We start from the raw sequence: 27597 nt of genomic DNA on the forward strand, positions 1-27597 counted from the left end.
AATATAAACTACAGCTGGATAAGGAGAAATAATTGATTATGTACAGCCTGATAAGGAGAGAGTATTGATGTATGGTTTGATAAGGAGAGACGGATGCATGTGTAGTCATCAAGTGAGTTTTATTGCCGTAGTTTAGTCAGTGGACTGGCCAGGGATCACAGTGGGCTAGCATGGCTAGCATGGTTAGCATGAAACCCTGACATTACATCTCGTCATTACAGGGGGACCAACACTCCATTAAATCAATTAAATCAAACCACCAGTTAGCCCTTTAGCTTCCTGCTAACACTGGTTCATTCAAACCAACCATTAGCTTGCTGCTAGCCTAGCCTAGCCAGTAATCTTCTCGCATGGAGTGAGATGTTAAATATCAACTTGGCTAACTGATGATCTGCAGTCAGGAAAACACATAAACACAGTTTGGAAGGGAGACAGTGCAAGGCTAACTTTGTTTGTTTAGACAACTTGAGGCCTGGTTTGGTACAGCGTGCAGATTAATGAGCTGATGCTAACAAGTTAGCTTTATTTATATATTTATACTCGTACCTATTATGGCATAATTAATCCTATATCTGTATAATATATAATAGATCCTATATACCATAATCAATTTATACAATATACATCTATAGAGTATATAGGATCTAGATATATACATACACCTATTCTATATATAAATGATTATTGTGAAGTACAAGTGGCTCTATAGTTGTACTCGTTGAACACTTTATTTCAGTCTTCCTCTGATGTAGATCAGGCCAGTCCGCGACCAATCAGGGAAAGGACAACCGTTTCTTTCCCCGCCCACTCACCAAACCAGACAAGGCGCTAGTGTTGCATAGCCATTAAAGAGATCTGATAAACAGGACTTTACAGCATTTGTTTACACATTTTCCCTCCATTTCCACTAAAAACAAAGGTGATGAAATACATTCAAGCCGTTGGCAGACCTCTATTCTACATGTGGATCTACTCTACCCCGTCTACAGCATACAGTAGAGTGTCACGTTTACAGTACTGTACCCTGTGTACAGTAATCACGTTTACAGTACTGTACCCTGTGTACAGCAGACAGTAGAGTCACGTTTACAGTACTGTACCGTTTACAGTATGCTGGTTTATTTGTAAAGAACTCCCTTCCAGTTCATAGTACATATCAAGTTTTGGCAGATCAGTTCATGTAGTCATAAGAAGTAGTACTAGGTAGTTAGCAGTACACCTGCAGGCTAACTAGGTCTATATCAATCCGGTCTGCGGCATGAGTTCATCTCACACAGCGACCATTTCGGCAACCCTCACTATTATACAGATCTGCTTCCTTTCAAGTCTTTGTGATTGTGTGAAGAATGATGAGCAGACATTGAACTAGTACTACATTAGTACTAAATAATTCTTACTACATGTTATTAAGAGTACTACATGTAATGTAGTACATGTAATTTAGTACTACATGTATCTAATGGTACAACATGTAATTAGTACTACATGTTATTAAGTACTATATGTAATTAGTACTACATGTTTTAAGTACTCGATGTTATTAATACTACATGTAATTAGTACTACATGTTATGAATACTACATTAGTAGTTCATGTCAACAATACTACATGTAATAAGTACTACATGTTTTGACTACTACATGTAAGTGTTGTTACTTCTAGATGTTATCATTACAGATACCGTAGGGGATGGGGGTGATGGGGGGGGGGGGGGGGGGGGGAAGGTAGTTGTGCTGCTGGGGAAATCAACTACTAGGAAAAATAAAAACGCTGACAATGTAAACGTAAAAACTTTCCCTTTGAGCACTTTGATCATTTATCACCCTAAAAAAAATACAAAATATTCCCTTTCCTCGCCATCCCTGCATGGCTAACATGCTAACAGGTGCTGCCATGCTAACAAGTGGCAACATGCTAACAGGGAACCCATGGCAGTGCAAAGATGCAAACAATGTTCTTGATCAGGTCAGCGGTATGATTCGAGCTAATCTTAAATCCTCCTGAACTGTTGGTTGTCAGAAGGAGATATCGTGCAACTAGGTTAATGAACGATAAACTATTTTTGCATGATAGAAACAATATTAATCAATAATAAAATGGATCAATTATTGAGGCTGCCTTCTGGCATCTATGTTGGCTAGCTGCCGACTAAAATACTTAACTATACTATTATATTCTATACTATACTGCTATACATTGTTATCTTAAATTAGAAAAGCTTTATTTTACATGATGCAGCCTAGAGCTTTGCATTTGTCATATTTAAAAATGAGCTGCTTTGGGTTTCGCTACCGTTTAGCATCGCTAAACGGATCGCTAGCGAAATGCTAGCTAAACAGATCGCTAGCGAAACCTTAGCTAAACTGATCGCTAGCTTAGTGCTAGCTTAACAGATCGCTAGCTAAACGCTGGTTAAACGCATCGCTAAGTAAACGCATCGCCAGCAGCCCTACTCCTGCTGTTAGCTCAACGTGATCTGAAAACATCTTTATCACAAATACTGCATCAAATATATTACACAGAATATACAGTATATAATGTATCAGCAAAATAAAAGCCTTCACAAAATAAATCTCTGATCTAATCTCTGATGTAAAACATAAGCTGTTATTTCAAACATTTTTTTTTTTTTAAAAGTGCCAACAGTAGTATTTTACAACAATGTGCAAATACTGGTTGTTATTTAATCTATCTGACGTACAGGGTTATCACTGATGGTATCTAGTGGTTGCTAGGTGACAGAGTTGTAGACACGCCCCCTGGAAGCGAGGCTTGATTTGGCCGTAGACAGAGGGCCGAGGGTTTGGCTAGTCATGTGACTGACCGGTCATGTGACTGACAGGGCGCTAGAGTTAAGACAACAACATAAGGCATGGATTGGCTAGTACTGTAATTTCTTCGATCTCACTCTCCCTCTCTCACACTCCATCTCTCTCTGTCCCCCTCTCCCCCTCTCCCCCTCTCTCCAGAGGTTGATGATGAAATGGCAGCCGGGCCCCTAGGGGGTTTAAACACTCCGTATGGCACTCTGACCTTGGAGGTCGGGTCAAGGGTTAGAGGTCATTAGAGGGAAGAGGTTTACAGAGGGCACTAGGAGTCAGGTTGGAGGTCAGGTGGAGGTCAGACTAGGGTTTGTTATGGTTAGAGGTAGTAGACATAATTTGGGATCTGGTCAGAGGTCAGACCAGGTGTAATATCGGGTTATAGTTTGGGTACGGTAGATGTCCTAGAGTGCCTCAGTACCTTTTGTGCATGGCACTGTATTTGTGATGAGCTCTTGGGGAGGGTGGGGGGGGCGTGTCTATGACTCTGTCCTAAAAGGACCTCATTGGCTATGTGATTCCCAAACAGCCAATAGTAACGAGGAAGACATGGAGACTTAAAAACACTGAAGAGACCAAGATGGCGTCCGGCCCCCCCCCCCACCCTGGGCCCAGCGTCCCTCCTCCACCCTGGGCCCCGCGTCCCTCCTCCACCATGAGCCTCCACCCTGTTTCTTCAGGGTTTTGTTGAAGGTGGGGGGGGGGGGCTGAGTGCCCGGCGGGGGGCTGTTGGTGGTGGGCGTGGCCTACATGACACTCTCGAAGATGATCACCTTGTTGTGGTCTGCGTTGCAGGGGGGCAGGGCCGGGGCCCGGCTGTGGGCGTCAGGGGCCATGTACTCCATGTGGTGGGGCCCCCACACCGGCGTAGTCAGGTGGGCCCAACGCTGGGGGACAAACACACGTCAACACCGCCCTACATACAGCTAAAACACACGTCAACACCGCCCCTCATACAGCTAAAGCACCCGTCAACACCGCCCTACATACAGCTAAAACACACGTCAACACCGCCCTACATACAGCTAAAACACCCGTCAACACCGCCCTACATACAGCTAAAACACACGTCAACACCGCCCCTCATACAGCTAAAGCACCCGTCAACACCGCCCTACATACAGCTAAAACACCTGTCAACACCGCCCTACATACAGCTAAAACACACGTCAACACCGCCCTACATACAGCTAAAACACCTGTCAACACCGCCCTACATACAGCTAAAACACACGTCAACACCGCCCTACATACAGCTAAAACACCTGTCAACACCGCCATACATACAGCTAAAACACCCGTCAACACCGCCCTACATACAGCTAAAACACCCGTCAACACCGCCCTACATACAGCTAAAACACCCGTCAACACCGCCCTACATACAGCTAAAACACACGTCAACACCGCCCTACATACAGCTAAAACACACGTCAACGCCGCCCTACATACAGCTAAAACACCTGTCAACACCGCCCTACATACAGCTAAAACACCTGTCAACACCGCCCTACATACAGCTATAGCACCCGTCAACACCGCCCTACATACAGCTAAAACACACGTCAACTCCACCCTACATACAGCTAAACAGGCTCTGAACAGCTTGTAGAGTATTACTACAGTAGTGTGTAGTAGTACTACAGAAGTACTGGTTTGAGGGTGCCCTTGTTTCTGAACATCTTTTAGAGTGTGTAGAAGTACAGTAGTAGTGTGTAGCCCTACAGTAATAGCAGTAGTCGTGGTACCTGTTTGAAGGAGCCCTTGGCTCTGAACAGCTTGTAGAGCACGCTGACAGGGATGCAGAGCATGGAGGAGAGGGCCAGACACCAGCCGATCACCTCGCCCCACCAGGGGTACACGTACACGTTGTTGTAGGTCAGGGGCTTGTAGTTCACCAGGTGGAACAGGAAGATACCCTGGAGAACATAGAATAACATAGAACAATATAACATAACAATATTCATAATGATATTACTATAGTCATCTCTGTAGTTCACCAGGTGGAACAGTATAGGAAGATATTCTGGACATATTCATAGGAAATAATAATAGGATTGATCATAATAATATTATAATTATTATATTATTACTAATTATAATAATCATTACACAGAAAGGTAGTCAGCGACTATGAGAGAGAGATAACGGTAGAGAGAGAGAGAGCAGTAGAGAGACACTGACCATGCATACGCAGGGTGTGATGAAGCTCCAGCACCACTTCATCCAGGGGAAGGGCCGGTAGCCAATCATACGAGCCACGTCGTCCATGAAGCGGTCCGCCCCTGAACATTAGCATAGCATTAGCATATGGTCCGAATGATCCAGAACTGTATCGGTCAGGTGCCGGAAGGTACGCCTCCAAGCCTCTCCACACCACGTAGGTCTAAGCACTAGGTCTAAGCACTAGGTCTAAGCATTAGGTATTAGCACTAGATCTTAGCACAAGGTGTTAGCACTAGGTCTTAGAACTAGGTGTTAGCACTAGGTCTTGCTCCTAAGTCTTAGCCCTAGGTCTTAGAACTAGGTCTAAGCACTAGGTGTTAGCCTCAGGTCTTGGAACTAGGTGTTAGCAGTAGGTCTTGGAACTAGGTGTTAGCACTAGGTCTTGGAACTAGGTGTTAGCACTAGGTCTTGCTACTAAGTCTTAGCCCTAGGTCTTAGAACTAGGTCTTAGCCCTAGGTCTAAGCACTTGGTGTTAGCCACAGTTCTTAGCACTAGGTGTTAGCACTAGGTCTTAGGGTTAGGGCGTAAGCATGTGTGTGTGTGTGTGTGTGTGTGTGTGTGTGTGTGTGTAACCTACCATACACCCAGGACACTACGATACACTCCCAGAAGGCCTGCCACAGTAGGGTCATGCCGCTGGCTGAGTAGTAGTCAAACAACTGGAACACATACATCCCTCCCTGGGACACAGAAAGGTAAAGATGAGACAGACAGACAGGTAGGGGCCAGGCAGAGAGGTAGGGGACACACAGTTGATTGTTAAAAGCTGTCTCACTTTTCAGAACAGTTTTGCTTACAGTCTTGTTTCAATGAGATTATATACTATCTATGAAACCATATTATATCCAATCAAGCAGTAAAACTTTGATTGTAAGCTAAATGATGTGATGAGTCAATCATCATCATTTCATTTAGATAACAATCAAAGTTTTATATAAATGGTCATCCATTTTTATAATCAGATTATAACTTTATAACCAGATTGCATCAGATTATAATTGGATAATAATAGGATATAATTGGCTGAACGCTTTGTATCCAGGGTATAGTCTGACCTGGGTTATCATTGAAAGGTCGATGATGAAGCAGAGGAAGCAGCAGATTGCCACGGCGATTTCTCTCTTATAGCGATGGTAGGATCGCCCTGGATACAAGTCCAGCATCCCGGTGACAAAGCCCTCCACCCCCACGAACTAGAGAGGAGAGAGAGGGACTTTCAGGATGGAGACAAATCTGTCTGTTGGTGCGGCTGTGTGTGTTTCTTTGTGTGTACCTAGCTGTGTGTGTGTGCGTGTGTGTGTGTGTGGCAGTGTGTACCTTTGTATGTGTGTGTGTGGACCTGACTGTGTGTGTATGTGGCTGTCTGTACCTGTGTGTGTGTGTGTGTGTGTGTGTGTTTGTGTGTGTGTGTGTGTGTGCGTGTGTGTACTTGGCTGTGTGTGTGTGTGTGTGTCTGTGTACCTGACTATGTGTGTGTGTGTGTGTGTACCTGGCTGTCCAGTCCCAGTAGCAGCAGCATGAAGAAGAACAGCGCTGCCCAGACCGGCGCCACTGGCATCAAACTCACGGCCTTGGGGTATGCTATGAAGGCCAGACCAGGCCCTGCAGACACACAGAGACACGTTAGACTGTCACAGCAACAGGGGTAGGACAGAATAATCACACTATTCATCAGGGTTGTCTCTAGAAGTGTGTGTGGTTGTGTGTTCTACCAATGTGTACACGTGTAACAAGATTTGTGTTACATGTGCATATAATGTATTTACTGCATATTTATGGTGTGTATTACAGACTTACAGAAGAAGACACTTCTGTTAGCTGAGTGTTAATCGAGTATCACAAGCTAACTGGGCTATTAGCCTTGTGTTTCTAACTAATGACCTAGACTAAGTAATGACCCAGTCTAACTACTGACCCAGTTTAACTACTGACCCAGTCTAAATAATGACCTAGTCTAACTACTGACCCAGTCTAACTACTGACCCAGTCTAAATAGTGACCTAGTCTAACTACTGACCTAGTTTAACTACTGACCCAGTCTAAATAATGACCTAGTCTAACTACTGACCCAGTCTAACTACTGACTCAGTCTAAATAATGACCTAGTCTAACTACTGACCAAGGCTAACTACTGACCAAGTTTAAATAATTACCTAGTCTAACTATTGCCCTAGGCTTACTACTGACCCAGTCTAAACTACTTCCCCAGTCTAACTACTGACCCAGTCTAAATAATGACCAAGTCTAACTACTGACAGAGTCTTACTATAGATCCAGTCTAACTCCTGACCCACTCTAACTCCTGACCCAGTCTAAATAATGACCCAGTCTTACTACTGACCCAGTCTTACTACTGACCCAGTCTTAATACAGACCCAGTCTAATTACTGATCCAATCTAACTACTGATCCAGTGTAACTACTGACTCCGATTAAATACTGACCCAGTCTAACTACTGACCCAATCTCATTTCTGACCCAGCCTAACTATTGATCCATTCTAAATACTGACTCAGTCTAACTATAGACCCAGTCTAACTACTGACCCAAGTAAACTAAAGACTGTCTAAATAATGACCCAGTTCAACTAACAACCCAGTCTAACTACCGGCCCAGTCTAACTACCGCCCCGGTCTAACTACTGACCCCAGTCCAACTACTTACCCAATCTAGCTACTGACCGAGTCTTGCTATAGATCCAGTCTAAATAAATACCCAGTCTAACTACTGACCCAGTCTTGCTGTAGACCCAGTCTAAATTATGACCCAGTCTAACTACTGAACCAGTCTAGCTACTGACCCAGTCTTACCATAGACCCAGTATAAATAATGATCCATTCATTATTTACCATTACTAACCCTTTATCTAGATATAAGTATGATAATAATATTTTGATCAACAAAGTGAAATCCAAATGAAGTTGTCCTGGCATGAGCCATCATTATACTCTAGAGCTTACAGAGGAAAAGCCCCCTTCAAAATAAGGGTTTGAGCTCAGGATGATTGTGTACATTACAACCTAATCAGAAGACAAACTGACACATTTCCAATGATCTAGGTAGAGGGAGTCTATATAGGGGACAATAAAACGTATGCATATATACATATATAAATATACATATTATATATGTATATATATATATACACAACACAAGTTGGAGTCTTCTGCCTTCGTAGGGCAATGCAAGTGTGCGCAAAAGGTTTGTCAAGGTGTGTTAAATTGACGGTGTGTGCTGGTGTTACGGGTGTATAAGTGTGTGTGTGTGTGGTTATCCTAGCCCTATGGATGTGTGTACAGGTATGGTACCTTTGCATATGGGTGTTATAGGCCACATTACTAGGGGTGTGCTAGTGTGTGTTACACTTGTGGGTTCCAAGCAAAGTGTCCTCTAGTGTGTTCCAAGGTGTGTTACAGGTGGTTGTAAGCGGTGCGTGTTACATGTGTGTGTTACTGTTGTTAAAGTTGTGTGTTACTAGTGTGTGTTAGAGGTGAGTGTTACATGTGTGTGTTACAGATGTGTCATGTATGTGTTACCGGTGTGTGTGCTACAGGTGTTTGGTTGGTGTGTGTCAGGTTGGTGTGTGTCTGTGTGTGTGTTACAGGTGTTTGGTTGGTGTGAGTGCGCTACAGGTATGTGTTACAGGTGTATGTGTGTGTGTGTGTGTGTGCGTGTGTGTGTGTATATGTTACAGGTGTGTGTGTGGGTGTATGTGTGCGTGTCTTACAAGATGTGTATTACACGTGTGTGTGTGTGTTACAGGTGTGTGTACTATAGGTGTGTTTGTTCCAGGTGTGTACAGGTGTATATGTGTGTATGCAGGTGTGTGTATGTGTGTGCAGGTGTGTGTGTGTGCAGGTGTGTACAGGTGTGTATTTACCTGCCGTTGAAGGACGACGGGACAGAGCGAGATGAGACTCATCTCAAGAGGCTCTGGTCAGGTAATCCTCCAAAGAACACTTAACACACACAATCACACACAATCACACACACGCACACACACACACACACACCCATACACACAGAAACACAAAGAGTGCGCACAAAAGGAACGTTGAGCGCCAAACCGCTAGCTGTTAGCACAAGACCCTCTCTGAACCACATTGGTGAACCTCCGGGGCCTGACCCGTGACCGCTGCGTCGGATAGTTACCGTGGAAACCCCCAACGGAAAAGGGGGCGGAGTTACGCCTGGCTTCCCCGTTTCATCACGCTGATAGTCTGTAAGTAAGTGTCCGTAAGGGTTTTCCTGCGGTGGTCAGTCTACGCCTGCGGATCTGAAACCCTTAGCCTTCCTTTACTAAGTGTATTCTACAGCGCTGATCTGAGACCCTTACACACTCAGGGTTCACTACTGCTGCCCGACTTTGTGTTCACCATAACGTGCTCCCAGGGCCCCAACCCCAGGGCCCCGCCTCCAGAGCCCCCCCTCTAGGGCCCCGCCTCTAGAGCCCCGCCTCCAGGGCCCTGCCCTATTGGCCCCGCCTCCAGCAACGTGATTGGTTGAAACCAATGTTACTAAGATTGATAGTTTTCAGTACCATACGCTATACTGGCTAAGTTTCTTGTTTTGATTGAAGAATTCATTAATTTAATTATTGAAACTTAATAACATCCATGCCAGAGTACAGCTTTGAACACACACGCAGACATGCACACAAACACACATACAAAGACACACAGATACACACTGATATACACGCACACACACACACACACACACTCACACACACTACTAGTGGGATAGTAATAATTCTTATGAGAGAGAGACATTAGGTTGAGTGAAAGAGAGAGAGAAGAGGTGAAAGAGTGAGACAAAGGATATGGGGTGAGAGTGCATAAAGAGTGAGACAGTGTGAGAGCGAGACAGGTTTTTTGTACCCCCTCTATTGATACTATGCAAAGCTTTAAATCAACACGCTCATCACATCGAGTCAATGTATTAAAAATTGAATGATTCCAATATAAATAAGAAATAAAGAGCTTCCAGCATAGGAATGACTCCTTGTGGAGGCGCAGACACCCACAAGGCCCAGGACTTCAACTCTAACCTATCCCCTGAGCAAGCACCATGAAGGGGCCGCCTTTGATCCTCAATGCATTTGATCTCCCAAAGGCTCCATTCAGCCTGAACTACCCTTCTGACCGCAACCAAGAATTCGGTCGCGGAAGATATGTTTCAGCGGAAACACATCCAGTGATGCCTTTTAAAACCATGCAATGACACATGAATAGAGTTCAGAGTGACACATGAATAGAGTTCAGAGTGACACATGAATAGAGCTCAGAGTGACACATGAATAGAGTTCAGAGTGACACATGAATAGAGTTCAGAGTGACACATGAATAGAGCTCAGAGTGACACATGAATAGAGTTCAGAGTGACACATGAATAGAGTTCAGAGTGACACTACTCACATGAATAGAGTTCAGAGTGACACTACTCACATGAATAGAGTTCAGAGTGACACATGAATAGAGTTCAGAGTGACACATGAATAGAGTTCAGAGTGACACATGAATAGAGTTCAGAGTGACACATGAGTAGAGCTCAGAGTGACACTACTCACATGAATAGAGTTCAGAGTGACACTACTCACATGAATAGAGTTCAGAGTGACACTACTCACATGAATAGAGTTCAGAGTGACACATGAAGAGTTCAGAGTGACACAGGAATAGAGTTCAGAGTGACACATGAATAGAGTTCAGAGTGACACATGAATAGAGTTCAGAGTGACACATGAATAGAGTTCAGAATGACACTAATCACATGAATAGAGTTCAGAGTGACACTACTCACATGAATAGAGTTCAGAGTGACACATGAATAGAGTTCAGAGTGACACATGAATAGAGTTCAGAGTGACACATGAATAGAGTTCAGAGTGACACTACTCACATGAATAGAGTTCAGAGTGACACTACTCACATGAATAGAGTTCACAGGGACACATGAATAGAGTTCAGAGTGACTCTACTTACATGAGTAGAGTTCAGCATGCAGACTCGCCATAGGGACAGTTTCCATGTTGTATAGCAGACGCTACATTCAAACACACACACACACACACACACACACACACACACACAAACACACACACACACACACACACACACACACACACACCTATACACATAATCACAAAGAGTGCACACACAAGGAACATCACACTCAAAGCCACCAGAAGAACAAGAATTGACCTTCTCTTGACAACAAATCTTTATAATTCAACCTCTGAACCCATCAAACACCAGGAGCCAAACCTCTGAACCAACCACATCCAACAGCAGGAGCCAAACCTCTGAACCAACCACATCAAACACAAGTATACAACAGTATATATCAAATAAATACAGAACCCCCTCCCCTATATCTGTAAATATATCCATATGTTACAACATATAAATATAAGCATATAAGTACATACTGTATAAACTATATATACTGTATCTGAGGCTTGTGTGGGCAGGCCGCTTACTTAATGTCTGTCTGTCTGTTAACTTATCCGCCTGTTTACTTGTCTGTTGACTAACATCCAGCACACATACAAGAGAGAGTGAGACAGGGGGAGAGAGAGACACACAGAGAGTGTGATGGGTGAGAACACAAAAAACAAAAAACACAACATGAACTCAGAGATCTTACCAGGCTACAACACACACACACACACACAAACACACACACACACACACACACACACACACACACACACACACACACACACACACACACACACCACACACACACACACATACCCACACAGACACACAGACAGACGCACACACATACACAGAAATAACCACATACCCACACAGACAGACACACACACACACACAAGCTCACACACCATCATAGACACACACACGCACACAGACAAATGTTGTATCCAAGAAATATCAGAATATATATATATATATATACACATATATATATGTATATATTGTCTCTTTAATATAAATATGACCGCGTGCGTGTGTGTACCTGACTCGGCCACCTGGGAGATGTGGACCCCCTGCTCCGCAGCCATGAAGCCGAGGATGGAGAAAACCACAAAACCGGCGAAGAAGCTGGTGCCACTGTTGATCAGGGCCAGCATGAAGGCGTCTCTACAGAGGGGAGAGGAGGGGAGAGGAGAGAGAGGAGGGGAGATAAGGAGAGGAGTGGAGGCCATTTGGGGAACAGGAGTTAATTGTTCTAATGCAATGTGTGCATTTTGACTATTGCTTCAAGGACTTCTAGCGTCAGGCGGAGTATTTACTGGAATAAGAGGCGTTCTCAGCTCTGCCCTGTCTGCTTCATTGGTTTCATCATAACGTGGTCTGATGTGTGCTGCTGTAGTGGTGAATCTAACTGAACATGGTTAGACTCAATCGAACTGGACATCGAGGTGTTACACTGAATCTAACTGAACATGGTTAGACTCAATCGAACTGGACATCGAGGTGTTACACTGAATCTAACTGAACATGGTTAGACTCAATCGAACTGGACATCGAGGTGTTAGACTGAATCTAACTGAACATGGTTAGACTCAATCGAACTGGACATCGAGGCGTTACACTGAATCTAACTGAACATTGTCAGAGGTGGAAAACAGAGTCAACCTCAACATTGCTACAGTGGTGCTCGTAGATTCAGTATCATTGTAGATGGTTCTTGATGTTACAAGGCTAATATCTCGTATAGTTCCCTGCTGTGCTTCGGTCCCCTGGATTTAGGCAGCGTTGTTAGTAAAGTATCCTGTGTCCGTACGGACACGGTGTTATGGTATATTCCACCATATTATTTTGGCCTAGGTTTGTGCCAGCTGGGTTGGGGTCACACATGGTTTGGGTGAATGAATCTTAATAGATTGAATCTCACACAGTAGGGTGAATAGTCTGGAACAAAGTTCAGGAAGTTCCCTAAACTTTGGGAGACCATAGCCTGTTGTGTAACCTGTTGAGCAGTGGAAACCAGTTGCCATTGCTAGGCCATCCCATCAGGGTCAATGCACCACTAATTAACACGAGGTGTGGTGAATTAAGCGCTTCTCTAGGCAATGGATCCATCAGCACTTCTATTTAAAGTCCCGTCTGTTTGGAGCGGCAGACTCAGCAGATGAAGACTCATAGGGAGGCTGGTTGAAGCAGCCTCACCTGGACGAGTCTGATTGGACTCTGGGGCTTGAGTAACTAGTGTGCAACAGGTTCAACCACCCATTACCTACCCCTCTCACCAAGGCCTTCCAGCAGAGGAGGGATACTTGTTTGCTAATCCTCCCCCAAATTTTCATTTCCCCCCCCCCCCCCCCCCCCCCCCCCTCCCTCCCTTCAGCCTTCACATGACTCCACGTCTCACAGAGCAGGTGAGGATCAACATGGCTCTCCTGAGTTCTCGGAGTATCCGATGTCCTCCATTCCAATATCCTGGAGATGCCCCGCTGATAATGCTCGCTGAGGAACCTTGAGACACCCGTCGAGACCTCTGTTGTTTCTACTATCGTCTTTCCCTCACTCCACTCCCACACAGCTGGAGTCCAACTCCGCCTCATATTCACCGGGAATGACCTCGCCATCATGCTCTGACCCCCTTCTTATCTTCCTCTTTCTCTCTCTCTCTCTCTCTAGTGCTCTAGTGTTCTAGTGTCCTAAACTAGTCTGTATTGTGTAAAGTGTCCTGTACTTGCCTGTATTGTGTAAGGTGGCCTGTACGGGTATGTATTGTGTAAGGTGTCAAGTACTGGCCTGTATTGTGTAAGGGGGCCGGGGTTGTGTGAGGTGTTTAAGGCATGGCTCCGGTGGCTCTGTCACACTAAATTTGTACCGGCGGCGAAAATTGTACCGGGTACGTAATCAGTTGTCCGTTGCCAGGCAACGGACAACAGATTACGTAAGGGGTTCTCCGTTGCCAGGCAGGTTTCAATCGCGCTCATGTTGCCGAAGACGAAATAATATAATACAGATAACGGATCGCTAGATAACACTTTTTTTTACTTTATATTTGTATTGCATTTAATTGTTTAATAGAATTTAGCTAGTAAACTGAGTGTTTAATGTGTATCATAGTCTAGCTAGCTTGGGTTAATTTAATTTCCTTAATTTAATTTAGAGAATAGATTATAGGTAATAGATAGATAGATAGATAATAGATAGATAGATGGGTAGATAGGTGAGCAGGCATTTACTAACTGGTAAATGTTTTTTATTATTATTATTCACGTTATCCCCATAACATTTAGCTATTACTTTGTAGGGAAATAGATAAATACAATGCAATACAATACAAGTATAAAGTTAGGAACGCTAATAAATGTAATTTGTAAAATAAGTGTTATCTGTCTTGTCGCGCTCAATGAACGAGTTTGCGAATGTTCAAGAACCTTCCCACGTCATTCGATCGTCTGTTTCCAGGCAGGTTTGGAATGGATTACTATGGATGACGTAGGCCGGTACAATTTTCAAATTTCAAATTTAGTGTGACAGCTCCGTTGCGTCAGTGATTGGCTGAAGGGGTTGCCTGTCAAGACATGAGACGCCTAGATGTGCCGAGATGGACCTGGAAAAGCCAGGCTAGGATAGCAGTAGCACTATAGTGGGACTGTAGTAGTACCTGTAGCAGTCGTTGTTGAAGCGGTTGTAGCTGCCCAGTGCGGTCAGAGCTCCCAGGCCGATGGCGTAGGAGAAGAATATCTGAGTACCTGCATCAATCCATACCTAGGGTCCAAGGGCAGGGGTCAGCCACATACTCTCGTAGTCTCATAGTCTGTCTGTCTGTCTGATTGACTGTATGATCTCAAATATTTAATACACAATTTAGACAAGTAACAATTAATTCATTAGGATTAATTATTAGCTTTGCGGTAGTAACACGACTTTGGCTAAGGCTAGGTATTGCCCAGGTGGTAGCTAGGCATAAGCTAGAGGCTGATGTGGGCTATGTGCTAGCTAGAAGCTAGATGTAGGCAATGTGTTGGCTAGGCATTGGCTAGGTGTTAGTTAGGCTTAATGCTGCGTTAGAGCACAACAAAGTGATTGTTGATGTTTTAACACATCATTGGTTTGGTTTAGCACCATGGATATGAACTTTATCTGACTGGTTGGATGAGCTTCATGTGTGTGTGTGTGTGTGTGTGTGTGTGTGTGTGTGTGTGTGTGTGTGTGTGTGTGTGTGTGTGTGTGTGTGCTCAGCAGAGGGGTCGCCATACAGGACCCCTGCCAGAGCAGCTCTGACCTGAGCCTCTCCCAGCTTGCTCCAGTCAGGCTTGATGTAGTACATGATGCCGTCGTACGCTCCGGGGAGCGTGACCCCGCGGATAAACAGGATCACCAGGACCACGTAGGGGAAGGTGGCGGTGAAGTACACGATCTGGAGCGCGCACACGCACACGCGCACACGCACACACGCATACACACACACACACACACACACACACAATACGGGATGTTAGTTAACCATTTAAAGAGAACATGAATCAGTGATATCACTTCTCTCGGCCAATCAGAGCTTAGGCCCTGTAGTAGTTGGTGATGTCTCTCTCTCTCGCTCTCTCTCTCTCTCTCTCCCCCCCAGCGGTCACGTCCCATTGCAGTGGTACCGCCCCCTTTCACAAACAACCAATCCCATTCATCCCGGGGCTGCCTCCTTCAATTCTAGTGGTCGTCAAAGCAACAAAGCCATGTGACTGCAGATCACAGTGTTTGTCTGCTTGTGTGTGTGTGTGTGTGCGCGTGTGTGAGTGTCATCTCGGGGTAGATGAGGACAGTGAATACGTTAAGGAGGCCGTTTAGGCAATAATTCCTGAGGTGCCATACTTTGGTTACATGATCGCTAGTTGTTACATTTGTCGATGGTGCCGTGTTAATTTGGTGTGTGATCGCTACGTGTTACTATGGTGAGATTGTTAATTGTTACTATGGTTACATGATCGTTACTATGGTGTGTGATCGTTACGTGTTTCTATGCTGTGAGTTCGTTATGTGTTACTATGGTAACGTCATCGCTACGTGTTAATATGGTTATGTGATCTTTAGGTGTTACTACGGTTACGTGATCACTACGTGTTCTATGGTTATGCGATCGGTACGTGTTACCATGGTTACATGATAGTTACAGGTTACTTTGGTGTGTGATCGTTAAGTGTTACTTCTGTTTGAGATCGTTACGTGTTACTAAGGTGTGTGATTGTTGTGTGTTACTACGGTGTGTGACTGTACTTGTTACTATGTTGTGTGATTGTTACATGTTACTTTGGTGTGAGAGTTGCGTGTTACTATGGCTACATGATCGCTACGTGTTACTTTGGTATGTGAGCGCTACGTGTTACTTGGTTGTGGGAGCGTTCTGTGTTACTATGGTGTGAGATTGTTACGTGTTCCTACTAGAGCTGTCAGTTAAACGCGTTATTAACGGCGTTAACGCAAACCAAATTTAACGGCGTTAAATTTTTTATCGCGCGATTAACGCAATTATTTTATATTAAAAAAAAAAAAAAACTTTTTTTTTTTTTTTTTTTCTTTGGCTCAAAACAAAGAAGCAGTAGCCTGACTGCTATGTTCAAATTACATTTGTTCAAAGCAGTCATTTAATTGCACTATAGGCTCTTTTTTTGTATCGTCCTGTTTTGATCAGTGTATATGCCAATGTTGTTATCAATAAAAAATCATTTGCACAAGGCAAGCCGATGCACTTCACCATGTTGATAAGAGAATTAAAATGAGAAGAATTATGGGACAAAAAAATCAAGGGATATTTAGAATAGAAAAAGAGTTTGCGATTAATCGCGATTAATTAGAGTTAACTATGACATTAATGCGATTAATCACGATTAAATATTTTAATCGCTTGACAGCTCTAGTTCCTACATTAGATGGTTACTTTGGTGTGTGCACTTTTGTTTGAGTAGTAGTACTACTGAAGTACTTCTGCTAATAGCAGGTTCAGCCTGAGTAGCAGGAAGAAGCACAACAAGCAGGTGGTATGTGTGTGGGGGTGGTGTTGGTGTACCTTGCCAGTAGACTTGACTCCCTTCCAGACACAGAAATAGACGAGGATCCAGACGGCCACCAGACACAGGAGCATCTCCCAGTTCATCCGACCAGGGTGGTCTAGTCCTTCAGAGATACCCAGGACCTTGTTCCTGAGGGGCGGAGAGGAGGAGAGAGAGAGAAATAGAGGTGATGAGAGGGAGAGAGGAGGAGAGAGAGAGGAGAGGTGAGGAGAGGGAGAGAGGAGGAGAGAGAGAGGAGAGGTTAGGAGAGGGAGAGAGGAGGAGAGGAGAGAGATAGAGGAGGAGAGAGGTGATCAGAGAGATAGAGGAGGAGAGAGAGGAGAGGTGAGGTGAGGGAGAGGAGAGAGGTGATGAGAGATAGAGGAGGAGAGAGAGAGGAGAGGTGAGGAGAGGGAGAGAGGAAGAGAGAGGTGATGAGAGAGATAGAGGAGAGAGAGAGGAGAGGTGAGGAGAGGGAGAGAGGAAGAGAGAGGTGATGAGAGAGATAGAGGAGGAGAGAGAGAGGAGAGGTGAGGAGAGGGAGAGAGGAAGAGAGAGGTGAGGAGAGGGAGAGGGAGAGAGGAGAGGTGAGGAGAGGCAGAGAGGTGATGAGAGAGATAGAGGAGAGAGTGAGGAGAGGGAGAGAGGAGGAGAGAGGTGATGAGAGAGAGGAGAGGGAGAGAGGTGATGAGAGAGAGGAGAGGGAGATAGACAGAAGAAGAGGAGAGAGAGGAGAGGTGATGAGAGAGATAGACAGAATAGGAGAGGTGAGGAGAGGTGATGAGAGAGAGGAGGAGGGAGGTGATGAGAGGGAGAGGGATGTGATGGGGGAGAGAGAGGAGGAGAAATAGGTGATGGGAGAGAGAAAGGAGGAGAGAGGTGATGGGAGAGGGAGGAGGAGAGGGGTTAGGAAAGAGAGGAGGAGAGCGAGGAGATAGCCCTAGCCCAGCAAGCGCTAGCCCAGCTAGCCCTGGCTCAGCAAGCGCTAGCTAGCTCTAACAACAAAAACAAAGCCCTAGCCTAGCTAGCCCTGGCCCAGCTAGCCCTAGCCAGCTGTGGCCCTTTTCCATTGGCGCCAGTCAAAAAATGCAGCACTGATCTTATTTACATTACCGGTTTAAACGCGCCAAGCTATATCGAGCAGCGCCTGATATGGACGACCATCTCGAAGTGGACCGTCTCCAGAGTCTCACCAGAGCAATCCGACCGGCTTGCTGGGAGGAGCGACAAGTTGTCTCATATTGTAGGAATATAGGCCTCTCGAGATTCAACCGTTCTACCGTCTGAGACGCATCGCCGCGCACAGTCATGCTCCGGAGGCTGGAGTTCATCAGACATGAGTGTGAGTGTTGTGTCATCGACATCAGTTAAAGAGGAACCTTCAGGCGGGTAGCGCTGTTCATGGCCGCGCAGTCAGGCCGAGTCAAGGCAGGCCAGTATAGTACAATGGAAAAAGACCACTAGTCTGGACCAGCTAGCCTAGCCCCAATGCTAAGCCAGCTACCCAAAACCCTAGCCATACTAGCCTAGCCCTTATGCTAACCCAGCTAGCCTAAACCCTAGCCACACTAGCCAAGGTCTATTGCTAACCCAGCTACCCAAAACCCTAATCACACTAGCCAAGCCCTAATGCTAAACCAGCTACCAAAAGCCCTAGCCAAACTAGCCTAGCTCTTATGCTAACCCAGCTTCCAAAAACCCTAGCCAAGCTATAATGCTAACCCAGCTAGCCAAAACCCTAGCCACACTAGCCTAGCCCTTATGTTAACCCAGCTAGCCAAAACCCTAGCCACACTAGCCTAGCCCTTATGTTAACCCAGCTAGCCAAAACCCTAGCCACACTAGCCTAGCCCTTATGTTAACCCAGCTAGCCAAAACCCTAGCCACACTAGCCTAGCCCTTATGTTAACCCAGCTAGCCAAAAACCCTAGCCACCCTAGCCTAGCTCTAATGCTAACCCAGCTAGCCCCAGCTCAGCGGAGGAACTCACTCCCAGAACTCTACGATGGGTGAGTGTCCTTCGGCCAGCTGCAGGCAGGTGAGGTTGGGGGCGGCGGTGGCGTTGGCCAGGCTGCCGTTCTCACAGTTGGGGTGGCGGAAGAACTCAATGCAGCTAGGCGTGTTCCACTCGTTATCACAGGTGGACCAGGGCAGGACAGAGTTAAAGGACTTGATGAAGTAGTAGAAGCCCCAGGCCAGCACCATGATGTAGTAGGTGTTACAGAAAAATACAATCACCATGGAGGCATAGCCCAGACCTGAGGAGAGAGGAGAGAGGGGGGAGGGGAGGAGGGGAGGAGGAGAGAGTGGAGAGGAGAAGAAGGGAGGGGGGAGAGAGAAGAGAGAGAGGAGGGGAGGGGAGATAGGAGGGTAGAGAGAGGAGAAAGGAGAGGGGAGAGGAGAGACATTTAATACTTTCAACTCTGCCTTCTGTTCATTCAAACAACTGCCCAAAAGCCATGAGCCGTGAACAGGTGGCAGTCCTCTATTTAACCAGATTAGCTTCAGGGAGTAGACCTCTGACCAGAGACCAACAAAGCAGCACACATTAAACACGACAAAGCTTCTATGTACAACGCTTGTACAAACTCAATTCTATCTTCACCTTAGGGCTATAGCTTCTGTGTGTGTGTGTGTGTGTGTGTGTGTGTGTGTGTGTGTGTGTGTGTGTGTGTGTGTGTGTGTGTGTGTGTGTGTGTGTGTGTGTGTGTGTGTGTGTGTGTGTGTGTGTGTGTGTGTGTGTTGATAACTGAACTGGGTAGTGCTGGTCACCAGTCAGATATCAACCTGATATCTGACTGATAAGAGCATACCTACAGAACTGCACGTCTACGCTCTTACATAGGGGTTAGAGAGTACAGACAGGTCCTTAAGGAGCAGGTAGGGGTTAGAGAGTACAGACAGGTCCTTAAGGAGCAGGTAGGGGTTAGACAGTACAGAGACAGGTCATTAAGGAGCAGGTAGGGGTTAGACAGTACAGAGACAGGTCCTTAAGGAGCAGGTAGGGGTTAGACAGTACAGAGACAGGTCATTAAGGAGCAGGTAGGGGTTAGACAGTACAGAGACAGGTCATTAAGGAGCAGGTAGGGGTTAGACAGTACAGAGACAGGTCATTAAGGAGCAGGTAGGGGTTAGACAGTACAGAGACAGGTCCTTAAGGAGCAGGTAGGGGTTAGACAGAACAGAGACAGGTCCTTAAGGAGCAGGTAGGGGTTAGACAGTACAGTGACAGGTCATTAAGGAGCAGGTAGGGGTTAGACAGTACAGTGACAGGTCATTAAGGAGCAGGTAGGGTTAGACAGTAGAGAGACAGGTCATTAAGGAGCAGGTAGGGGTAAGACAGTACAGAGACTGGTTTTAACGAGCATATGTCTGTGCAGTGTGTGTGTGTGTGTGTCTGATCAGGGCGAAAGTGTGTGTGAGTTTGTGTGTGTGTGTGTGTGTGTGTACCTTTGAAGAGGGGGGCGATGTTCCACACGTTGATGCTGCCTGCCTTCATGAACTGTCCCAATGCGATCTCCAGGAAGAAGATTGGAATCCCCCCCACCAACACGATCAGCAGGTATGGTATCAGGAACACCCCTGGAACGCAAACAGGCAGATTGAGACACTGGCCTACTGAGACACAGACACAGGCCTACGGAGACACACTGAGACACAGGCCTATTGAGACTCAGACACAGGCCTACTGAGACACAGGCCTACTGCGACTCAGACACAGGCCTACTGAGACACAGGCCTACTGACACAGGCCTACGGAGACACACTGAGACACAGGCCTACTGAGACTCAGACACAGGCCTACTCAGACACAGGCCTACAGACACAGGCCTACTGAGACACAGACACAGGCCTACAGACACAGGCCTACTGAGACACACTGAGACAATGGACAGCCTCTGGTCCCCTGAGAAACAACACAGCAGTTACAGCAGAGCTGTAACATTTGACCAATGAAGAAAATACTTGATGTATTTTATGTACCCAATACTTGATATACTTTGCATACACAATACTTGATCAACTTTATACAATACTTGATATACTTTACAGTATTTTATATCATCTCCTTTTGCTTTCTTAATGTACATCAATCCAAGAGAGGAGAGGAGACAGTATTCATTGAGAAAAGCTTGTAGCGTCGCAGGACAGCTCTAGAGCCACGAGACACAGAGAGAGATCTAACTACCTCAGCTGGATTAGTGGCGATAAGTCACAGGGCTGAGGATTGACCAATCAGATGGAGGGCCACGTCGAGGGGAGGCCTCACAGATCAGTGACTGACACCTGCCTGCCGCCAAAGGATTGGGAGTCTCCTCACGTTGTCTCCGTGGGCCCTAATGACATCATCATTGGTTTGCAGCGTCCACCACAACACGCAGAAGCTCCCGATTTGCTACGATATCTCCTCATGTTCCTCCGGTCAGAAGCTCTCAGCAGCCAAACGCCGACGCAGAGTGTTTGTGGAGGGCTCTGAGGCTACCTTTGTACCTGGACAGGTGTGTGATAGAAGGAGGGCTCTCTGAGGTCTCTAGTGGTCTGTGTACCTGGACAGGTGTGTGAGGAGGAGGGCTCTCTGAGGTCTCTAGGGGTCTGTGTACCTGGACAGGTGTGTGAGGAGCAGGGCTCTCTGAGGTCTCTAGTGGTCTGTGTACCTGGACAGGTGTGTGTTAGGAGCAGGGCTCTCTAGTGGTCTGTGTACCTGGACAGGTGTGTGGGGAGGAGGGCTCTCTGAGGCTACTTGTGTACCTAGACAGGTGTGGCTGCTGACTCCGCCCCCTCATGTCGGATTGATAATTGATTGGTACTATGGTCGGAGCAAACAAGAAGCTTGTGCTATTGTTAGTAAATGATTTTCATTTGGACTTTTGACTTTATTTGAAGGCCTAAAGTGGAGACAAAACTTTATCGTCTCCCACCTGGAGATAAAGTAGTTAATCAACCAGCAGACCTATAGCTCAGCAGAACCATTCTCTATTATGTTTGGAGCTGCCAAACACAAGAACTCCAACTGGTTATACTGCTGCCCAGTACAAACACGGTGTACTACTAGGGATGGGCGATTATTCTACATTATTTTGGCGTCAAACGATCACAAAATGTTTTGTTTTTTTAATGTTTTATAGAAAGGGCAGAACAGATGGATACATATCTGCATATTATTTTAGATTGGAACATTTTCTTTTTGACCATTTTGTGTATTTTTTTAAGGCGAAATTTCAAATCAGTTGCGTCGTTTTTTTTGGGAGAGACATTCTGAATAAAACCACATGTTTTCAAACTCAAAAATAATCGTTTGAATAATCGTGATTTCAATATTGACCAAAATAATCGTGTTTATGATTTTTCCCATAATCGGGCAGCCCTATGTACTACTGGTTCCCCTGGGAGCTGTCCATTAGAATCAGAGTTTTCTGTTTATACTGGGAGCTGCCCAGTACACCCACAGTCACCTACTGGTGGACAGTGGGAGTTGCTCCTCGCTGTGTGAAGGAGGAGGAGAGCTGGTTAGGATACAGATTAACAGATTACCAGCTGCTTAATCTGGTGCCCGCGTGGGGCGGGGCTGTGATGTCATCAGCTAGCCAACACACACACTCTCTGGGTGTAGTTAGTACAAATACACTCTCTGGGTGTAGTTAGTACAAATAAACTCTCTGGGCTGTAATTAGTAAAAATATACTCTCTGGGTGTAGTAAGTACAAATATACTGTCTGGGTGTAGTTAGTACAAATACACTCTCTGGGTGTAGTGAGTACAAATACACTCTCTGGGTGTAGTGAGTACAAATACACTCTCCGGGGTGCAGTTAGTACAAATATACGGTCTAGGTGTAGTTAGTACTAATGTCTGGGTGTAACTTAGTACAAATATAATGTCTGGGGGTAGTTAGTACAAATAAACTGCCTGGGTGTAGTAATTAGTGGTGCATGAAATGCACCACTTGTTACTGGTGGAGGAATGTAGGGTGGGAGGGGCGTGGTTCACACTCCCGAGTCTCTCCCCTGAGTCACCCCCCTGAGTATCTCCCCTGAGTCTCCCCCCTGAGTCTCCCCCCTGAGTCTCCCCCGAGTCTCCCCCGAGTCTCCCCTGAGTCTCTCCCTTGAGTCTCCCCCTTGAGTCTCTCCCCTGAGTCTCCCCCCTGAGTCTCCCCCGAGTCTCCCCTGAGTCTCCCCCAAATCTGCCCTGAGTCTCTCCCCTGAGTCTCCCCCCTGAGTCTCCCCCGAGTCTCTCCCGAGTCTCCCCCGAGTCTCCCCCGAGTCTCTCCCCTGAGTCTCCCCCCTGAGTCTCCCCCCAGAGTCTCCCCAGAGTCTCCCCCCTGAGTCTCCCCTGAGTTTCTCCCCTCAGTCTCCCCCCTGAGTCTCCCCTGAGTCTCCCCTGAGTCTCTCCCCTTAGTCTCTCCCTAAGTCTCCCCTGAGTCTCCCCTGTGTCTCTCCCCTGAGTCTCTCCCCCGAGTCTCTCCCCTGAGTCTCTCCCCTGAGTCTCCCCCCTGACTCTCCCCTTAGTCTCTCCCTGAGTCTCCCCCCTGAGTCTCCCCCTGAGTCTCCCCCTGAGTCTCCCCCTGAGTCTCCCCCCTGAGTCTTCCCCCTGAGTCTCTCCCCTGAGTCTCCCCCCTGAGTCTCTCCCCTGAGTCTCTCCCCTTAGTCTCCCCTGAGTCTCTCCCCTGAGTCTCTCCCCTGAGTCTCCTCCCTGAGTCTCCCCCCTGAGTCTCCCCCTGAGTCTTCTTGAAGGCTAGGTGAGTACCTCATGAGGGCTCACCTTACAGCTCCGTGTGAAAGCTCTCTTAATTATATTATAGTCATTATATCACATACACATGTGTACATAGCCAGGGACAAAGTGGTTCTCAACTACGATTATTACTTAAATAATTCCTTAGTTAATTAGTCGAACATTTACCAAGATAATTACTAGATAATTCCCAGGAATAGATTCCACATTGCGCAAACACAAAGTGAGTGGCCAAACTCTAATCAAGGTGGAATCTACTCCTAATAGATAGACTGTAGCTATTCTAGTAATCATTCATAATTATCCTAATCATAATTTTTCTAAGAAGAAGATATATTAAAGGGTGCATGGAGGCGATATCCAGACTGTGGGGATGATCACATGAATCATGTCTAAACTATGTGACTAAGGCCCCGTTCACACGAAGCCGATTTCATGGCGAAACCGCAAAGGTCTTGTACGGTTCGGCCTTCCGTACACACGAAGCCGGCGAATCCGCTGACCAAACTTCTGAAACCACCCTCGGAGGTGGTTTCAAATCTACCCGGTTTCGTTTTGGATTCGTGTGTACGCCTGAAACCGACTGAAACCGCAAACCATGACGTCATCGCCCCACCCCTCGACCTCCTAGCCAATGGCTCTTAAGCCCGCGGAGTCTCAGAAATCACATGCGAGCATGCGCATAAGGGCAGCCTTTATGCGCATGCTCGCCTCTTCTTCTTATTTCATTTCTTCTGGATTTCTGTACCAGAAGAGGCGCCCCTTATGGGCCTGGAATGTGTACTACAGCGTTTCTACAGATCTACCCGGTTTCGCTTGGCTTCGTCTTTACGGAGATACTTCGAAACCGGATAGATCGAAACCGTAACGGTTTCGCCCGTTTCGGCTTCGTGTGAACGGGGCCTAAGCCACTGTTCACTAAACACAGCCTCAGTCCAGGGTATCTGCAGGTTTCAGCAAGTCAGATTTAAGACTTTTTAAGACCTTATTAATACCGCCTTGAATGAAATTTAAGACCTAAAACACGCGACGGTGGGGGTTGGCAACAGACGCGAGCCAACTTCGGAAACGGACGTCTTCCAGACAACTGTCCTTGAATTTGCACCTACCCATTGTCGCAGACTAGCTAGCAAGCACGCAGATAATCGTTTATGTATGCAGCTAGCAAGAAAGACTTCTTTTTTTTTTAAGGCCTTAAATTTAGAATCCCTGGTTGGGAGTGAGTGGCTAAGGAGTGAGAGTAAGTAAGGAGAGAGAGTGAGTCAGGAGTGAGGGTGAGTTAGTAAGGAGTGAGTTAAGAGTGAATAAGCCAGGAGTAAGAGTAAGTTAGGAGTGAGTGAATTAGACACACACACACACACACACACACACACACACACACACAATTAGAGTGCGTTAGTAAGGGGTGAATAACAGTTGGGAATACGTTGGGAATAACAGTGAGTTAAGAGTATGAGTTGGTTGAATTAAGAGTGCTGCCTGTAACACACATGTGAAAGATTACTGCTAGCTGGTTGTCCTCCTGATCTGAGAAATCTTGAGTCAGGGTAGACCATGTGACACACACACACACACACACACACACACACACACACACACACACACACACACACACACACACACACACACACACACACAAACACACACACCCGCTTACTCTCCTCCCAGCCTACAGCCGCAGAGATTGGTGGAGGTCAGCTGGCGTGGGGCCAGGTGTGACACCCTGATGTAGTACCTGCTAGATTAAACCCCAAGGCATGCTGGGAACAGAGTGCCCTTTAGTAGTCGGTCTCTGTGGGTACCAGGTACCGTTACCGTGGTAACCCGCTCATGATGCCTTCCAATTCATTCTTGGCGCCCCTGCCAACCGTCACACACACACACACACACACACACACACACACACACACACACACACACACACACACACACACACACACACACACACACACACACACAGTGTCTGGGTTGTTAGTGTCAGGTAACCATGGAACTGGATGGACAGACCCCACAGAAAACATATGAACATCCGCTTCAGTAACTTTTCATTAACCAGAACATTCAGTAACACAGCCCTCTGAATACCAGGATGTGTACTGCTGTAATGTCCACATACTACATAGTAGCCTTAAGGAGCTGCAATGTGTCAGAGGCTATTCACGCCCTCATGTATAGTCATGTATTACCGTGTTAGAGGCTACACAAGCGGCACAGCCCTCATGTCTAGCAGGACATCCCGTTGGTCTTATTCTCTCCTGTTTAACGGCATCTATTTCCTCTCCTACCCTCCTGGGTTCAGGAGAGGGACCCCCCAGTACTCCTCCCCCAGTCCTCCGCCTCCAGTCCCCGTAGGAGGAGAAGGAGGAGGAGGACGACTGCCTTAGTAAGGGGACCGACTAGTGGACTAGTCTCTAGTCCTAGTCTAGTCTACTTTGGGGGGTCCGAGGACCTTGCGGCCCCCGCAGTAGGACGGCCTGTGAGGACCTTGCGGTGGCATCAGTGATAACCTCTGATTCGTCACTTCACTGCCGCTAGCTCTCTGCGTCTCTCTGCGCAGAGATGAGGCAGCGAGGCCGTTGTCATAGTGACGCAGGACGATGATGAGAGTGGGCGCGTGTTAAGGAATCTATTCAGAAACATATTGATCCGTTATCATTGATTGTTTTTTTTTCGTAAAATGCGGTGCTGACCATGACAGGACATTGTGCACGTATGCAAATACCCATAATATGAATACATGAATACTGCTTCTATAAAGAAAACAAATTAGGATTAATGCTTTACTTTTATTAGGAAAATATGAATACACCTATCATGAATAATAATTATATATATACATTTGTATATATATATTTGTGTTCTATATATATATATGTGTGTTTGTGTGTGCGTATTATACATGTGTGTTCTATAAATATGTGTGTACTATATATATGCATGTGTGTACATATATGTGTGTACTAATCACGGGGGGCCAACTGTCTCCCCCCCACCCTGGCGGAGTGACGTCCCCCCCATCCCCCCTCACCTCCGCCGTTCTTGTAGCACAGGTACGGGAAGCGCCACACGTTGCCCAGGCCCACAGCGAAGCCCACGCACGACATGATGAAGTCCATCTGCCGCGTCCACGTCTCGCGCTCCTGGTAAGCGGGCACCACCCGCTCTGGCGGGTAAACCCCCGGGTCCGGGTAGCCCACCGAGTCCGGGTAGCCCCCCAGCTCCGGGTAGCCCCCCAGCTCCGGCGGGTAGCCCCCCTTCTCCTTGTCGTCCGCGGCGGGCGGCAGGCTGCCGTTCAGCCCCCCCGCGGAGGCGCGGTGTCCGTTAGGGATGAGATGCCCCCTCTTCTCCTCCTGCAGCCCGGGGCCGCTCTCTCTCTCTCCGGAGCCCTGCATGGTGTCTGAGCCGCGGTTCTCTCGGCTCCTCCACGACCCGGTCTCTGCACTCGGCTCTTGGCCCCCGCTCCGTCCCTCGGCGCGCGGCTCCTCGGCGCGCGGCTGAGCAGCGGAAGGTCGTCGACGGTTTTTTTTTTAAACAAGGTTTCAGATATTTAGCAAACGAGCGCGCGGTTGAAGTGTGCGACGGAAGCGGGACGTCAGAAGGACGTCAGAAGCAGTCCACGAAACACTTGAAGGACAGTCTGAAGAATCGCATGTGGAGCGCGTCAGTCAAGAGGAGCCGTCGGTCGAACGGTTTGACCGGACCGGGTCGCGAGCTGCCTGCTTGTGCGCGAAGTCACATTCAGCGCGGTTAGTGTTCCGGTTCTGTTTAGACAGAAGGCCTGATACTGGGCTCTGAGAGGGGGGTGTGCTCGGGTTGCGGTCCGTCCTTCACTGAGGCGCAGCGCG

At 46.7% G+C, this 27597-nt stretch overlaps 1 protein-coding gene across 1 annotated transcript; it reads right to left on the reverse strand.

Annotated features, from left to right (window-relative positions):
• Positions 1-102: 102 nt before the first annotated feature.
• slc6a8 (solute carrier family 6 member 8) lies at positions 103-27597 on the reverse strand. The gene is made up of 13 exons (XM_030366363.1): positions 26781-27597; positions 20471-20602; positions 19011-19278; positions 17038-17170; positions 15265-15399; positions 14644-14747; positions 12034-12158; positions 6540-6652; positions 6106-6243; positions 5628-5730; positions 5008-5108; positions 4572-4742; positions 103-3710 (listed from the first exon to the last, which is right to left on the reverse strand). The coding sequence occupies exons 1-13, from the start codon at positions 27142-27144 to the stop codon at positions 3570-3572; spliced, it is 2028 nt and encodes a 675-aa protein (XP_030222223.1). The 5' UTR covers positions 27145-27597; the 3' UTR covers positions 103-3569.

The sequence above is a fragment of the Gadus morhua genome, chromosome 1 (genome assembly GCF_902167405.1).
Source record: "Gadus morhua chromosome 1, gadMor3.0, whole genome shotgun sequence".
NCBI classification, from domain to species: Eukaryota; Metazoa; Chordata; class Actinopteri; order Gadiformes; family Gadidae; genus Gadus; species Gadus morhua.